Here is a 17,986-nt window from a genome sequence, read left to right as displayed (position 1 = left end):
TAAAAACCTTTCACCAAGCTGGAATTGCTGGGTCGCGGCTGTCACTGGCTTTGCTCGAGGACTGCATAGTTCTTGTATCAAAGCCAGAAATGCTGTGAATTTTCTGGATTGCTTTTAAGGGTTTTCAGTACAGGATGGTCAGATGCACCAGGTCCTCTACAACAAAATGTGTCATTACCAAAATCACCTTCTTCCTAATCTATGACGACCTGTCTGTTGGATGCTTGAAAGTGGTTATAATCTACTAAATGTGTCAGAGTTTGTTTAAATGTACTTTTTGTTATGTAACTAAAGAAAATGGCCTCAAAAGGAAGTCTAATTGCAACGGGGACTGTTGCAGTAACATTATTTTGGTATTTTTTTTTACCCTCTTTTGACTAGAATCACTCAAAGAAGTGATGATTTATATTCTGTTTTGAACTATATCTAGTACAAAACCACAATAATCAAACTGTGTGCTTGTTCTAAAATTGGCATTGGTATAAGCTAGCAGAGGATTAGCGTTGTACTGCTATTGTTTGTTCTGAGTGTGTTTGAATTTGTTGGTGTTGTGTAAGTTTTTTCCATACAGAAAACAAGGAAATAATATTGATAAGAAAACACAATACGGATGCTGGGACTGTTTCACAAGATAAGATTTAGATTTCCGTATATACTTCAACGGGAGTCAATCGTCCTTTTGGGTGCTCAACGACTATAGCATAGCGTCTCCAAGGTGAAAGAAAAACAGTGACCTGCTGAAAAACACCCTGTGTGATGGAAAGGGAAAAGCATCAGCAGAAGAGTGCTGCCTCTTACAGTGTTAGTGTGAAGAGATGAATAGGTGCATTGTCTGAACCAGATTAACTTGTTCTGTAGATTTTAAAGCCAGTCTTAAATAATCTCTGATCTAGAGCTTCGAATTATTGCATGGTGGCTCTTATAATTAAAAGCAAACCAGTTAAGCAAGCACAGGGCCAAACAATGTATAAGCAAGTTAACGTCATATGCTGGGTTGAAGAGGTTGTGGTCTTTGAGTTCTAGTAATTAATGCATTTAAACCTGAAGCTGTGTACTAGCAGCCTGCTGGCAGTTCCTCTAACTTCTTATAATATGCTTTTATACCTCTGTTTTTAATGCTTCTTGCCCTTTATAAGAATTGGATGATTCAGTCATTCATGCCTATGTAACTTCATTTTAATGTAGTATCTTGGTTTTTTACGTGTTTACAAGCCTTTTGAAGTCTTGAGTACTTATCAAATTTGTTGCATGTAAAACACTTGAGTGCTATTGCTGCACAGTAGGTAGGACCTTCTCTTTCTCATGCCTCTGTGTTGGAGTGCAAACTAGAGGCTTCAGCTAAGCATTACTTAAACGTCTCCACTGCAAGAACCTGTTCATACCCTCTCCCCATATGTACTTGTTATCAAATACAAGGACATGCACTGTTTCGATGCATCCCATGATATATCACAGCCATAATTGTCACTAATCTAATGGCACCTCTGTGTGTGGACTTCCCTAGAGCACTGTGTTTTGGCTCTGGTGGCCTTGGTCCTTCCAGCCTGTACGGGGTCTAGGCAGTGATGCTCCTTAGGGGTTTCCAAGCATGCTCAGGGTTCGGTGCCTCTGGCTGGGACCTGTATCTGCATTTATAACCTCCATTTTCTGATCTCCTTTTTTACTGTCTGTATGCTTTTGGGAAGGCATACCTCCTTTTTAATCTCTCCTGAGCCAAGGTAGTAAAGCAGCCTTTGAAGTAGTTTGCCTTGGGATATTATTCCTTTCCCTGACTTAAGGGACCTTTCTCAATCCAGCCAATGTTTTGTGGCTTACAGGTTGAGTTATGTGATTTCTCTTTTGATGAACCCTTCTTAGGCAGGAGCTGTGTTGTGCCTGAAGCTGCCTCCAGTTCCAGCAGATCTGGAAAGCTAAATGCCAATTTGTGCGTTATGGTTAGAGCCTATCTATTTAGCTTGCCATTGCCATAAGGGACAGGCCATGCTCTCTCTCGGGGCTTTGTGCTTTCTTTGCCTAGCTTGTGCTCATCTGCACTGACCACGTTCACCATTCAAGTCAGTCAAAAGTCATGTTTTCTTTTGCAGGGTTAAAGTTCAATTAGGAAAGGGTGTCAGAGCTGCTACAGGGAGGAGGGTAAGACCATGAAGAAGGGAAAAGAGCAGATAAGTTCTTTCCTCTTCTTCCTCCCAGGGCAGTAGAATGTTGGTTTGACACATCTGTAATATGTAAATTTATCCTAATGCAGCAAGGAAAACTGATGGGCCTTTGCTGGGCTCTCTCCTGTGCTAGCTTGCTGCCTAGGCACTCCAATACTAGTTCTAGCATGAAGGAGGGGCAGAAAATGCACCCAGCTATGAGGAGGGTGAGATTGTGAGAGCTCTGATTTACATCGTGTTAAGCTTCACTGTTGCTTCTTGCCACCAGAGGGTAAAAAAATCAAACACAAAAATATCTGTAGGGAAGGGGTTACAGGCAACACTTCTGCTTCTGCCCAATAGATGTTCTGATTGCTGCGGGTTACTGGAGTTTTCACAGATGCTTGAATTTTAGCTGGCAGCAGTGGGGTTGGGGTTTTTGGTGTTTTTTTAATTTTTTTTTATTTTAAGGTGGGGAAGAGAAGAGCAAACATTTCTAAGGTTACCAAGAATCAAGTGTTTCAAGTAGACAGCGGTAAATAAGTAAATCTAGAAATAAATGGTCTCCATCAGTGTGGAAGTAATCTGCAGAAGCCTATACTGGTAATTCAGCAGCAAACTGGTGTCTTCTGAGCACTTCTGTGCTTTTGGGAAACGCACGGCAGGCTCCCCTTCTTCCAGCAGCAGCAGCCCCGTGTGGAGGATGTGACCCACACTGCCTAGCGCAGGCAGTTTGTGCCTGCCCAGAAGCTGTCAGGAAGTGGCAAAAGTACAGTCTGTCAGCACCTGGAGTGTGTTTTATTTCCTTTTTCGGCTTCACCCCATTTGTTTAAGCAGAAATATTCCCTAGAAGTTGGCTTACTCGTTTGGGGTTTTTTAAATTCCATTTAAAAAAAGCAGGCAAACAAGTTCTGTTCGTGCTCAAATGACCTCAACTGACTTGGAAATCTGGACCAAATTTTAATTAATATGTTGATTTGTTCCTAAAGTTGTATCTGTGGTTCCTTTATTTTTTTTTTTCTTAGATCAAGCCTCAGAGGTACAGGTGACAATGATGCTGACTGAAAGCTGTAAACTCAGAGGACTTCACCACAGGTAAGCTAAGCAGTGTTTATAAGCAAAACTGTATCTGTGTGAGCTGAAAATACTTGTGCTTAAAGCTCCCTAGTAGGAGGGAAATTTTTTCAGAATTCAGCAACATATTTTTATGTTTGAAACTTCTTTTTTTTTTAAGCCATAAAGAGTTGAAACTATTTTTATGTCACTTTAAAATACAGAATTCTAGATATGCTTCTTATTGCAAAGACTGCTTATAAGCTTCTTTCCTAGCTGTGCAGTCCATAAAATCAAATGGTTGCAGTATGTGGGAAAATGGAGAAATTCTTTGGTGTTCCAAGACTTGCAGTGCAATATGGGTAGATATTTCTTTTATATATTCTTAGTTATTACAGAATAACATGCTGCAGGCACACATTGGTTTATGCTGGTTCTTGCACAGGCTAGTTGTTAAATGTGGTGGGATCTTAGTGATGACGAGAGTAAGTATATATGAAGGTTGATTGTCAGTTTAGCTAATTTACTAGTCTGTTTTGTATTGGTCATAATTTTCTACATGGCACAGAAAAGTATTGTGATTAGGTGCCATCCCACATGGACACAAGGAAATGCTTTTTAGGACTCTTGCATGTGTGTGTTCCTAGTATGGCATCGTAACATCACTGGTGGGATTTATTCCTTAAGAATTAATGACATGGTTTTGGGGGGTCATAGCTTAAGTTTTTTAAATTGATGCCCCAAACAGCTTGAGTTAGTGGCAGTTTTGCAGCTTGGATTAAAGGCTGAAATTGGCCTTAAAGATCTTTGTTACTGGCAAGGATGCAGGTAAGAAGAAACCTATGCTCATCATCAAGTCCCTAGACTGGTAATTGATCTTTTCTTACTGTTAATGTGGAGGAAATGAAAATAGTTCATGCAGAATTGTTAGTTCCACAGTGCATTGAAAAGTTGTTCTTCGAAGAGTTATTACAGCTAAGACCTTGCCTAAAATACAAGATTGTATTAAGAGGATTGGCAGGTTCTTGGGGAAACAAAATTGAAACCAAATGAAACAAGCCCCCTCTCATCATTCAAAATCAGCTGTTATCCTCCCTTTTACAAGCCGAACTTTTAAGTCCAAAAAGCTTTTCTTCTGTATGCTGCCTATAAAGCTGGGACCTTTATCTTGATTGAAGGTAGAGCTACATGGGTATGTCGAGCTTGTGGGTGTGACATCTGACTATCAGACATCTTCAAGAACAGGAAATTTCAAAGTTTCCTTTTAAAAATGACTATAACTCATTGGAGACTTACTAATACATTTTCAATAGAAGATAGTTTTTTAAAAACTGTTTAATGGAAATTGAAACTATATATAGTTTGTTTCAAGTTTCTACAAATTTATATGTTGGCACTGTAGGAAGATGTTTATAAAAAAATGCAGCATGGGAGTTATCTGAGCCATAAGGAGGGTTGGAAGGGACCTTTAAAGTGGTTTAGTGGTGGACTTGGCAGTGCTAAGTTTATGGTTGATGGACTTGATAATCTTAAATGTCTTTTCCAATGTAAACGATTCTATGGTTCTAAAACACCTGTGATAAAACTCATGAGATAATTCTGTATTTAGAATGCAATTTAATGTTTCATTGATTCAAAACTAAAATTTTCTGTTCTGTCATTTTGAAGTGGATCAAACACAATGTTTTGATTTTTTTTTTTTTTTTTTTTACTCCCCTGTAGTGGAGCTACATATTTTATATCTATAGTTGCATTTAAAATGATACATTTCCAAGTTGAGAATGTATCGCTTCTTAATATAAATGATAACCTGTATTCACATAAATGTATTTCAGCCCTTTTGGACCAAGTCAAAAAATCTGGAGGGTTCTTCCTAATAGGAAAGTACTCAAATATCCTCTTTCTTTCTCTCCCCCCCTTTCTTTCCTTCTTTCTCTCCCCCCCTTTCTTTCCTTCTTTCTCTCCCCCCCTTTCTTTCCTTCTTTCTCTCCCCCCCCCAGTTATTTTGGAGACCTTGTGCTCTGCAATTCATATTGCAAGAAAAGCAAATGCTTTTCTTCAATGCTGAGTTACTGTCACTTACGGTGTTTAGGGATTGAGAAGATTTTTATCAAATTTCAGGTTCATATAATTAGGAATTTGTCTCCCTGTCTTCCAGGAATCTGCTACCTATCACTCATGTCTGTATAGAAGAGGGAGAGAAACCAATGGTGCTGCTGCCGTACATGAACTGGGGGAACCTTAAACTATTCTTACGACAGTGCAAGCTGGTAGAGGCCAACAATCCTCAGGTACACTCAGAAATCTGTGACTTCTTGCCCGTTAAACTTACACTTGGTTTGTCATCTGTGTATGTGCCTTAAAAGAAATACTTGTGGTATTGTCACAACAGAACAGGTGAATGAGAGAATTGGCAAGCATGTTCCCTAGCAAGCGTTTGTCTTGATACATAAAAGGAAAACAGTCTTGGCTGTGTTTATGACAGACATTCAGAGGGCATGAAGCTGAGTTAAACTCTGATTAGGGTATTACCTGGTATATCAATACATCTTTAAAAAAAAATTCAAAAATAGAGAAAAGGGTATATGATTGTGGATTTAAGTTGGAATACACAGGGGAAGATTGTGTATGGAGAAATTTCAGATTTACTGATTTTTATTTTTGGTAAAATTAGTAGATTATCCCTTTAATTACTATAGTTCTTCATTATTTTATAGTAAGCATAAAGCACTTCTGTTAAACTTTCAAGGTGCTGCTGTAGATTTGCTGTTAAGTAAAATAAATGGATTTATTTAACTTTAGATATTAAAGGAAGCAATCTGCTGACTTTTTTTACTGCTGTGGGTGCTTGTCAACATTCATAACTTTACTGCGTTTCAGTAGAACTTGTTGCATATATTTCATGAGAAGTGAGAAAATATTCCTAGATGAGAACATATTTTGCTTATTTTTAAAAATCTGAATAAGTGTGTAGTGATGGGTGTGTATATGTATTAAAACTATGCCTCGTGTTAGGATTACCTTGTCTTTTATTCAACTTCACCTTGGTTTGGCTTCTGTCTTTAGGCTAAATCAAGCACAAAATGAAATCTTGTTTCCTGAGGTCAGCATTTGTCCCTGTTATGTACCGGATCTCAAACTATCAAGGGCCACCTACCTCTGTTAATTTACAAGTTGTGACAAGCTGCTAGGATTTTTCAGCTTTGATTTTACTTGTTTTGCTGCTTAATCTGAGTTGTAAATCCCTATGGTTTGCACCAATATCCCTTTCCAAGAATTTAAGTAGAAATGGTGTTTATAATCTGTATTATGTCAAACAGGAGTTGCCTCTTAGTAACTAGAAATGACTGTGCTGAACTATCAAAAAATGGGACATTTAGTGTCCTAGATACTTATTTTGAGATAGAACTTTTCTACAAATACCTAAAGCAAATGCTTGAGTTTTCTGAAATAATACATGGCTATTGCTCTTAATAACAACCTGTTAAAGAAGAAGCCAGTTTATTATTGTTTTAATTTAGTATTTGGTTATTTTAAACCCAGTCTTGCAACCTCGGTGTGTCCACCTACATACTGAAGTTTCTGAAACACTGTAGAAATGGAAGAGGGAACCCAAGGTATAAATATGCGCAAGGGTTTAGTTTTTATAGGACTGTCAAGTTGTAAAAGTAGATGGAGCACCAGACTTTGGCACTAGTTTTCAGCAGTAGATAGCAACGAGAATTTTGACTGCTGTTTGTGCTCTGCTGCCTGAAAATGAGTTGGTTTCCAGGGAAACAGTGAAAAAAGTGTGGTAGGAAGGGTAAAATTGACCATTTTTGCCTACATTCACCATTAATCAAAGGAAAACCTGTGTAGCAGTGAGGCAGTTGCAAATTGGAAACATTTGCCCCTGGCATGTCTCAGAAAAAAAAGTTAAAATTGAATAGGGATTCTTCATAAGTTTTCAACAGGTGGTAGTGTCTGTAGCTACTAGAAAGCATCAGCTGCTAAAGCAGGGATGGGGGGCACACACTAGAATACAACAAAAACACTAACCCCACAGGCACTGGGCTTGTACTTTTGCAGTGATTGTTGTTCTGTGCTCTTGCAGGCAATTTCCCAGCAGGACCTTGTACATATGGCTATTCAGATAGCCTGTGGAATGAGTTATTTGGCCAGACGGGAGGTCATTCACAAAGACCTGGCTGCTAGAAACTGTGTGTAAGTACTCAACCAGGGTAGAGTCATCATGCAGGCAGTGTTAGGTCAGTAGCTAGAGTTAGGATGGGCTTTCTCCAGTTGACCTGATGTCTACTTCAAAATATAGTACTATTTGGTTTTTTTTCCAAATTTTGGGTGAATGGTTTTGTCAATGAAGTTTTTTTCCTCTAAATATAATTTAAACCACAAAGCATGGTTTTCAAGAAAGCAGAATATCGTCATCTTAAATACTTTTGCTACGTTTTGTCTAGCCTTAGTTTTTCAAAGGCTTGAAAAATATTAAAGCTTCCCTTAAACTTTAATAAAAATGTGGAATATCTTTGGCAGTTTATCAATGGATAGATTTTTTTTGTATGAAGTTGGTTTTCTTCATATTTTTTTTTCTTAAAAATGGCTTTGATTGCTGGTAGATTTCTTAGTTGTCAAATGATGGATAGATATGAATGTGCTCTGTAAATGGTAGGAATGCTGAAGTAGTGTTTGAGACCATCTTCTGCCTGAAATATGCCCTTAAAATGTAGACATTGTTTGAGGTGTGTTTTGGCTTTCTATAAACCAAATCACTCAGACACCACCAACTGTGATCATTCTCCACCTGCTTTCATACCTAATAAGGGGAAACATAGAAAATACAGGGTTCTGCCTAAACTTAACTAAACATCTGGAAATACCTAAAGGGGCGGTTAGTCCATGAGCTCAGTCTTAATGATATCTGCAAATAATGTCCTAATTCAAGTAACATAGTTATTTTCAGAGTTCAAGACCATGTTTGAAGCCTTGAATTCAAGTTCTTGATTTGGAGAGACACCTCTCCTTTTTGCCTGCCCCCACCCCTGCCCCAAAGGACGTGTACTGGTCTATTAATGAACTAGCAATGAAAGAAAAGGAGAAGAAGCAACCTCTGGGTTATACCCCAGAGCTGTGTACAAATTGTCGGTCAATGAAGTAAGCCCTAATGAGGTAACTGCACTTGATTAATATAAATTCTTTAACCTGAAATTGGCTGTTAGAGGGGATTTTGAAATTTGTTGAGCTCTGCTTTATCATAAACAATTTCATTTATGAAACACTACATCATAATTGGATTACTTGGGATAGATGCACATCTTGCATTCCTTCAGCTACAATGCTTCATTTATTTTAGGAAGAAAATAAAATGCCTCATGGTCTGGTCACTTGCTCGATTCTTCTTGTGTCTGTTTTATGAAAATATTATTGATAAACTAGTTAATTTCTCAGGATTGCTGCCCACATCTTCTTGATGACCTTGGGGCATGCATTACATGTAATCTGAGAGGCTTTTTGCCTTAGCAATACCTACAGGGTTTTCTCAGGTCCTGTCTTCTGCCAGTGCAAGGGTGTAAAGACTGAAGCATGCTCCTGAATCTTCAGCTTCCTCAGTTGCCCAGGCAGGAGGAGTGACTGGGTTACTGTCTTGGTTCCTGTTCTTTGGCTTCCATGTCTTTCAACTTTTTGCCACCTTTTGTCTTTTTCCTTATTTGCCAACGTATTTTCCAGTATACCCTTCAAAAGACCTCCTAGGATCCTCAAGGCCTCAGTCCCTCCAATATCTTCAAGGCACAGTTGTTGAAATACCTTGTTGTACCTCTTTTTAACGGGGTTTGCTTTGTTTGTTCCCATGTAGTCCTTCAAGTGGAAGTCCAGTTTCTTTCTTTGCACATTTCATGGACAGCATGCGCTTCTAGCGTATGGACTGTCTTGGGGCTATGCTACTGGTGCCCATTAGAGAGCTCTGCGTGTTTGGCTTGGCAGTTAGTAGTAAAACATGAGTCACATTCCCCACACCAGGATAGATGCCGTTCCTGAAATTTGGACTGACTTCCCTGCCCAGCCCCTCAGGGTTGTCAGGGGTCACTATTGCTGCAACTTTTGTCCCTTGTGCTTCTGTCCACAAAATCTCCTGGTCCTCTCAGGTGCAGTCTTTGGCCCAGTTCTTCAAATATCCCAACCAGGGCCAGCAAAGCTTCTGACTTTGCATCTGGGGGACTGAGAGAAAAAGCTGGGAGACACTTAAGCATTCATGCTTGTCATAGGATATTCTTTTAACTACTGTACATGTTGTACTGGCACCACTGGCAGTAGGCACTGTTGGTGTAGCAAATGCTGGGACAGAGGGAGTAGTGAGAGCCACCCTGAAGCCATCCCTTGTGCTTTTGAACTGGTGCTACCAAGCTAGTCTAGCAGAATCTTTCCTGGCTCTTGCACTACATAAGGGTGCTCAGTTTGACAGAGTTCCTGAGAGACTCTCTTCCTAATTCCTGTTGCTTTTCCTCTCTGGTGAACATGTTGAGGAAGAAGTGCTACCACAGGAGACAAAGATCATAAACAGTGCTCCAGGGAAGTTACCTTGTGACAACCTCTCATTTCTGTGCAGTGAACTAATAGCCTAGTGCCCTTGCTGTGCAAAGGGTTGGCAGTCCAGGCTGCTTGACTCCTTGCCCTCCTCACTTAGTTGCCATGTGTGTGATGCAGAGCACTGGCGATAAAAGTCAATTCATAGTGCACGTGGTGCTCCTTCTCCATGAGAAATGCAGGCAGGAGCTGAGCATCTGCTGATCTGTGCTGCAGTACAAGAAATCCTGGGCTAGCATTAGGTTTTTAAAGAGAAAGAGGGTGCCAGTAGCCAAGATCCCTTGAAGGGCTGTGGTTCATCTGCCACCCCTTTGTTCCCCAGGTCTATTCCTGTGTGGTGAAAGGCTGGGAGGAGTTGATATGAAGTGTAGCAGACCTATATACCTGTGCCCTAATTTTGGGAAGGGAGCCAGGATTGCAGTGGTCTTGGCAGGTTTGTTAAGGGAGGAAATACTTTTGGTCTCATGTGCTCATGGCACAGTTGGGCTCAATTAGAGTGGACATACAGATTACACAAGTCAGAGCTCTCTAATCACTGTGAAGTTACCCTTTGTATTTTATTCGTTTATAGACAGGTCTTCTAGGAATTTCTCTGAACTCTTTAGAGTGATTAGATATGGAAACTTCCTGGCCTATAAATTTTGAGGGCAATGAACTGACCTGAAAGTGCATAGAAATGGGATAAATAAGAAGGTACTTGAGATAGTGAAGCGGAAAACACACAGACTGAGCATTTCTATTTGATTTTTCTCATCAAAATAAAGAAATAATTGACAAGATGAAAAGACAGCAAACACCATTTTGTTACAATCCCTCTAACGCAATGTTATTTCTATATTTTTGTCATAAGATGTTAAAGCCAACATCTCACCCATATTCTAAAGTCAGCTGTTTATGAGAGCATTGAACTTTATTACACACTTTTTAAAGTTATAAGAATATGAATTAACATCCCAGAGGGGGGTAGGCTCCATGTGCTTTTTTGAGTCTTTTGGTGATTAAAAGTAAGTTTCCCTTAGCCAGTATCCAATTTCTGACAACAGTCAGAATTAATATCTCTTGTTGAGGGGAATAAATAATATCATACCAGATTGCTTGATTAGAGACAAGCTTTTAGGCCACAAATAATATTGGTTACTTTAACAAGATATTACTGACTCTTGCTTTGCTTAAATTTTTGGCTCCTTGTTGCTACAGAGGTTCTATAGCTAAAATTTGTTTAATTGACCTGATAGGGGATCTCCAAGGGAGGAAGAATAATTTCAGGGAGTTGCTTGTTTGCTTTAACTGTATTTTTTTGCACTTGTAAATGTTTGATTTTATTTAATCTAAGACTGCTGATTTTTCTAATGCTTATCTGTTAACGCAGAATAAATACATTCTTTGATGATATTTGGTAATCACAGAATAAGCATGTCAGTCTAGAAGAATGCTAGCCCTTTGAAATGTTGATAGTGCGATTAGTGTTCCCCTATGAAATCCGAAGTCTGAAACTTAAGGTTGAGCATAAATATTTTCTGTAAAACTGTAATGCCAAGTTTGCTAAATACTTCTGTTCTCTTAAATTAGCATTGACGATGCACTTCAGGTTAAGATTACAGACAATGCATTATCTCGAGACCTATTTCCTATGGACTACCATTGCCTGGGAGATAATGAAAACAGACCAGTTCGATGGATGGCTCTTGAAAGCCTGGTTAACAATGAATTTTCCAGTGCTAGCGATGTGGTAAGTTTGTTGGTTGTTTTTTTTTTTTTTTTCCTCTTACATTTTGTAAATGTATTTTGTTGACATTTTTCCCTTTTTTCAGCCATTGGAGAATCATGTCACTGAATAGGTAACAGTGATTTGTCTAGAACAGCATCTATACACCTGCTTCCTGCACTTGCTGCTCATGGCAGATAGTTCAAATGTCAAGCAGGCCTTTCTTGCACAGCAAAATTGTCCGTTGCACCCTGTTCTCCTTGGTAGCGTTAGCAGAAAAGGCAAGTAAATTCAGTGAGCAATCTGAATTGGGACTTGTCTATTTGAATGAACATGATCCAGAGTCCACAACAGAGTGTTTCAGTTGCAGTCTCACAGACAGAGAAAAGAGGGGAAGAATTGCTTCCCTTGATCTGCTGGCTACACTTAATGCAAACACAGCGTGGAATGCAGTTGGCTTCTTTTGCTTCAAGGGCAGGCTGCTGATGGGTTCAGCTTGTTCACCAGGACCCCCAGGTCCTTTTCTGTAAAGCGGCTTTCTAGGCAGTCAGCCCCAGCCAGACCTGGTGCATGGAGCTATGCCCTCCCAGTTGCAGGACTTTGCATTTGTTTTCCTTGAACTTGATGTTCCTGTCAGCCCATTTCTCCAGCTTCTTGAGATCCCTCTGCAGAAACCTGTCTTTCAACCTGTCAGCCACTCTGCCCGGATTGGTATCATCCGCAAACTTCCTGAGAGTCCAGGTTGTTACTGAAGATAGAACACTATTGATTCCTGAGCAATGCCACTAGTAACCAGCTGATCATAGCTATTTCAGTCCAGCAGTCCAGCCACTTTAATGTCAACATCTCACTAATCTGACAATAAGGATGCTATGGAAGATGATGTCAAAGGCCTTGCTGAAGTCAAGGTGAACATCCATTGCTCACCATGTGTCCACTAACACTGTCTTCTCAGCAAAAAGCTAGCCAGGTTAGTCAGGCAGTTTGCCCTTGATGAATCCACACTGGCTGTTCCTAGAGACCTTTATGTTTCATATGCATGGAAGTGACTTCCAGGATCATGTGCTCCCCAATATTAGCAGGAGGTGATGTTAGACTACCTGGCCCGTAGTTCCCTGGATCCCACGTCTTCAAGAGGGTGCCTTTTTTCCAGTTGTCGGCAACCTCCCCCAATTGCGGTGGCCTTTCAAAGATGATGAGAGCAGCATTGCAATGACTTCAACCTGCTCCCTCAGCACTCTTGGATGCATCTGGTCTGGCATGGTGGTCTGGTGTGTACGCACTTGGCTTCAGTGCAGCCTAAACGTTTTCCTCTATGGGCTTTTCTTAGTAGTTTAACTCTGCTGAGCTTTGGTTTTCAGAACTCCATCCCTGCATGTCGATGCATTCTCACTGCATTTCTCAAGTAGCCTTCTCCTGCTTCCACCCTCTCTTTCCTTCCTTAGTGTCTGGACTTAGTACATCCATGGTGGCCTTCTATAATGCTTGCTCAGCTTCCTGCACATCAGAATGGACTGTTCTACTTACAGGAGCTTGTCCTTGAAGATCAGCCTGTGGTAATTAGAGTGCTAATTAATGGTAAACCACTTGCCCTTACAATCTGTGTCTTCCTGCTAAAGGGGTATTTTCTTTGGTAATGATGCTTTCCTTAACATGACTACATCCAGAGATTGCAATCTGCATCTTAAAATATGCTAGTTTAGAAAACTTTTGAAAAGTTCTGGTTAGTTTTTTTTTTCCCCTCATTGCCATAGTCTCTGTACTAGTGCTCAAGCCACATAAAAAAAAAAACCAAGGGAAGGAAAGGAGTCAGCTCTGCTCCAGAAATACTTATGTACTCCTTGGAAAATGTGTGGTGGTTTGTGTTATACCAAACTTGAAGACAGAGCAGGAAATAGAAGTTGCCTGTAAAAGCATGTTTTTATAATACTAAATGGGATCAATTAAACGTTGATTTCTTATTTTTCTTTTTTTTTTTAAACCTGGAACATGAAAGCGTTCACTGTTTGTGAAGACTGGACTTGGAAATAAAAGCTTATGTAACACTGGCAGTGAAATGTAGAATTTTATTAGGATGAAGGCACCTCAGTATCATAACCATTTCAGAAAACTAGTGAATTCAGCATATAGTCCACACTATTTTAACGCAGAACTTCTTTTTGCATTATATAAGGATAAATGCAACTCTGCTTCTAATATATATTTCTTAACTTTGCAAATGTAGCTGTCTGAGTTTTGCAGTGTGCAAAACCAGACAGTTCTTCTGGGTGTAGAAAATACCATCTGCCCTAAATATCATCATTGCATTTACCTGGATGCTTTTTGCAAATATGGTGTAATATGTTTTTGTCTGCTTGCTAGGAACAAATCTAGTTATCAATTGCATGTAGCTTATAATCAGTGATGAAATCTGTTACAAACAATTTAGGTGGTGCCTGTTAAGATGCAGTTGGCATGTGTTCTAGGCTTGCTTTTTGGATGCATTTCTTTAAAATGGTTTTGCTGGCTTGAAACATTCCTAATGTGTTCCTCCTCTGCCAACAGTTATATCAGTCAGCCAAAGCATAGAAAAACAAAATACAATTCCTGTTGAATTTTAATTCTGTGTTTTTTCCCTCTGTTGGACATGAAGCTCTGCATTTCTTTATGCCATTTTTATGCAGCTACTTATGGAATTAGAAATAGCTATATTCTCAAAGTAGTTTTGCTTGAGTCACCCTTTATTCTCATGTTCTAGGTGCACCACCACTTGTCCCTCAGCATTTTTCTTAACTGCAAATGAAAAGGATGTCATCCCCTGCCTTCCCACACTGCTAATAGATGGGTGTTCAGAGCAGGGGCTGCATCTGTGCCCCTCCCATTCTCCAGCTCTGAGCTTCCCATCACTGTCCACTGAGAGCATCCCTTAGTATTAAGGCTTTGGTTGAGGATGGGGTGGGATTTCTTTTGATTAAAACCAAGAATCTTCCGAGGCTTGCAGAATTATGCCCCTTTTTTAATAAATCATGATGTTTGCAGCACTTGTAACTTTGGCAGTGAATCATCAGTGTGCAGTATCAGCACCATCTAGGTTTTGTCTCTTGGGTCTATTGATACCAGCTAGTAAATCATTTTACTTGTACTGTGCTTGCACATGAATTGATTGATAGATATTTCATCACCTTAAGCTCCTTTTGGCAAGTATTGTTGGCTGAATGTGTTGAATGCTGATCCAGCTGTCAAGTTTACTTGGATTAAATCTTTATTTTTTTTGTGAGTCCTACTTGTGAGTGTATGCTCAAAATATACAGATGACTTTGAAAAAATAATGGTTTCATTTAGTCTGCTTTTCTGAACATTTGGATTTCAGAGACCTTTTTTAAGGAATGTTGGGTAGTGTTTTGAAGAGGTAAAATGTAATATAAAGTGGTTAACTTTTTCAAAGCAGTGGTTTAGTGTTTAATATTCCTTAGATTTGTTAAGTGTTTTGGAATGTCATACTGGAAAAATGCAGGAAATACATAATTTTTTATCCCTTAAAATCTTAGTGCATTAAGATTTAATTTTAGTTCAACTTGACACTTGTTCTGTGATACTTAATTGTCCCTATTCAAGACAAAGTATTGTTATGTTGAACTTGGATGTATATAGTATTTATGTAAAGCTTTCTTACTCTGTGTAGTCTTATTTCTGACTGATTTTGTGGAATATCTGAAGGAGATCTCAAAATTCGGCATGTTCCGTTAATGCTGTACGCTATTTCTTCTCAGTGGGCCTTTGGAGTAACATTGTGGGAGCTGATGACTTTAGGACAGACTCCATATGTTGATATCGACCCCTTTGAGATGGCTGCTTATTTAAAGGATGGCTATCGAATAGCTCAGCCAATCAACTGCCCTGATGAACTGTAAGTGCATATTTTTGGAGAGAGGATAAAATGTCTATTTTTTAATCAGTATGTTAAGCCAGCCTTATCAGTGAAAGAGCTGGGTTTGCCTTCTCTTGCCTGTTTATTCTGCCTTTTAGACAAACCCTCGTGTAAGTATTTGTGTGGCTTCAGTGACGTATGTCAAGGTACTCGGGCAAAAATTAAATGCTTTTTGTTGTTAAGTTTCACTTAATCCTGACCTAACTCTTTTTCTTATTTTGACACATGGGAGAAATGGGGTTGATCAGCAGGATGGGAGGAGGGAGGCAGAGGGGCCAGGGGTTTTCAGCTTAGTGTTTGTGGGGCTGCAGTGTAGGAAGCCAGTAGGTTTGTAGGTAGAGGGAATCTCCATTCTCAGCAAGACTACAGAGAAGTACTGTGTGTAATGGAGTTAAATGGCAGTGCTTGAGGGGTTTATTCACAATCTTAATGGTATAGGAGAATGCAAGTGCACAGACAGGCACTACCTTCCCTCATGTGTTCTTCCAAATCCCCTTCCTGTAAACCTACCACAGAAACACTTTGAACTATGCTTTTACAATAGTTGAGCAATTTCCAATGAACTATGTATTGCTTCCTCCTGGGTTGCCTCTGACTGGTATCTTAAATCAAACCAGCACTTCCAGTCACAGCACGTTTATTGATCATTCTAGGTGTCTGTCTTCTGAAGGAGTCGTTCAGCATGGTGTATCAGAAGATACAGGGTTCCTTTTCTCTCCAGTCAGCAGGTTTTCTAGTGGCAAATGCTGTTTTTCACTTTCAGGTTGGGACTGTGGTTGCCTAGCTTATGTTCTCATGTCTTCTGTCTGTCTTTGTCTTGCAGTTTTGCTGTGATGGCCTGCTGTTGGGCCCTAGATCCTGAAGAAAGACCCAAGTTTCAGCAGCTGGTGCAATGTCTAACTGAATTTCATGCAGCGTTGGGAGCCTATGTCTGAAACTGCGGAATAAGATTCACTTCACTGTTTGGGAAAAGGCATGGCATACATTGCAGCTCCGTGCATCACTCAGACTCACACACGTGATGTGTATAAAGCAACACCAAAGGGAGAAAGCACTTCTTCCAAAACACTGTGCCTTAGAATGCCTTAGTAGTCTGAAGTTTTTTGTAAGACCTCTTGGTGTTGAATATTTTCTAGATATCACTTTTGCTAAGTTAAATTGAGACCTTTTTATTTGCCATCAGGATTTTTAAAGTGTAGTGATAGTGAACTTAAACACAAGATTTGGATGGACTTTGCACTCTTACAACAGATGTGATTTTTTTTTGAAGGGTTTATGGAACTGATAGTAAAGTAAGGATAGGGGAAATTAATGCAAAAGCCACACTGCAGAAAATTTTCCCTGCTTTTTAAAAAATGTTGAAATTGAATCTTTCTGACCAGCTCTAGTGTTTGTACTTGTATGTATCTGGATAGCTTTTTAGTATCAACTTCTATTTTGAGACAACAGCACATTGTGGTTGGATCCACAAGCAGCATCTTTTTTAACCCACTCATGAATGTTTTTTGGAAAAGCTGGTCTTCAGGATACAATATCTCCTTTTTAAAGCAGTAAGTGATTATGTAAAAGTGATTCCAGTTTACCTCATACAGAGAGTAGTGAAGGTGGGGTAAAAATGGTGCCCCTCCTTGCAGATAAAAGGCTGATGTGATTTTTAAGATGGTTTTATGTGCTAAATAGAGGCCTTCAGAGAAGCGCCAAAGCAGCCCTTGTGTGGGAGTCTTTCACCTCAGACTTCCAGATGGCAGTTTCTCTTGTTCAAAAAGGTACTGCTTGTTTTTTATGGGCTTTTATGGCCTGAAATGGGCTTAAATATATAAATATATATTTTTAAAGACACTTGCAGAGTAAAGAATGTTTTTCTATTACATCTAATGTGAAAGCTTGGTCCCTCACATTGCCCTGTGTATTGAATGTGCAAGTTGGTGGTGGTTGTTGGGCTGGAGCTGGCATGAAGACAAAGTGGATTGCCTCCCTTGCTGCAGAACTAGTCCCTGAGACTTAATATAGTGTCCTGCTGCCTTCTTTAATCCAAATACCCATTCCACCCCAGGTTATTTTGAGTTGAACATTACTTAAGAGGTCTGAATAAGGTATTTCAAGAAAATGTGTGCTGATCCATCAATTCAGCCTCAGTAACTTTCATATTCTATATATAGCAAAGTTATCTGTAGAATAACTTTTACTTCTCCAAGTGATCTGCAGGTTGCATCCTCTACATGGTGGCACCATGAGGCAGGTTGCACTTCAGCACAATGTGAAACATGAAAAATTGTCTTTTTGTCTCACGCCATCTTCAGAGTAAAGTACCTGTAGCCTCAAGTGTTCATGCAACTGCATGGTTGGGTATATTGCCCTGACAGGCTCTGTATCAATCGTAGCATTTAGGGAGACGCTGGTCTGCAAGTACAAGCAGCTGGATTTGGCTGTGTCATGCAGATGTGCAGCTTTTGTTCTTTCCAGAGTTCTGAACCTTGCTGAAGAAAATTAATCCTTTCTAATTAATATCGCATGAGGCAGAACTTTTTGCGGTCTGTTTTCAGTCTCGCAGGCTGCCCCTTTGCGTTGCTGAGCTAAAATGGAGTGTCCCTCAAAATGCAGGAGCTTCCC

The 17,986-nt window shown here is 39.7% G+C and overlaps 1 protein-coding gene across 2 annotated transcripts in view; it reads left to right on the top strand.

Moving 5' to 3' along the window:
* RYK (receptor like tyrosine kinase) overlaps positions 1-17,215 on the top strand; it is a 64,309-nt gene extending 47,094 nt beyond the window's left edge. For both annotated transcript variants that reach the window (XM_069791779.1, XM_069791780.1), the window contains exons 10-15: positions 3,161-3,230; positions 5,347-5,479; positions 7,282-7,391; positions 11,334-11,493; positions 15,219-15,355; positions 16,200-17,215. In XM_069791779.1, coding sequence (XP_069647880.1) covers positions 3,161-3,230; positions 5,347-5,479; positions 7,282-7,391; positions 11,334-11,493; positions 15,219-15,355; positions 16,200-16,311 — 722 coding nt within the window. In that variant the 3' untranslated portion in view covers positions 16,312-17,215. The remainder of the gene's footprint in view (positions 1-3,160; positions 3,231-5,346; positions 5,480-7,281; positions 7,392-11,333; positions 11,494-15,218; positions 15,356-16,199) is intronic.
* Positions 17,216-17,986: the final 771 nt, after the last annotated feature.

Source organism: Haliaeetus albicilla, chromosome 9 (genome assembly GCF_947461875.1).
Source record: "Haliaeetus albicilla chromosome 9, bHalAlb1.1, whole genome shotgun sequence".
NCBI lineage: Eukaryota > Metazoa > Chordata > Aves > Accipitriformes > Accipitridae > Haliaeetus > Haliaeetus albicilla.
The sequence above is the reverse complement of the archived record's forward strand: the minus strand, read 5'-3'. Positions and strand labels throughout refer to the sequence as shown.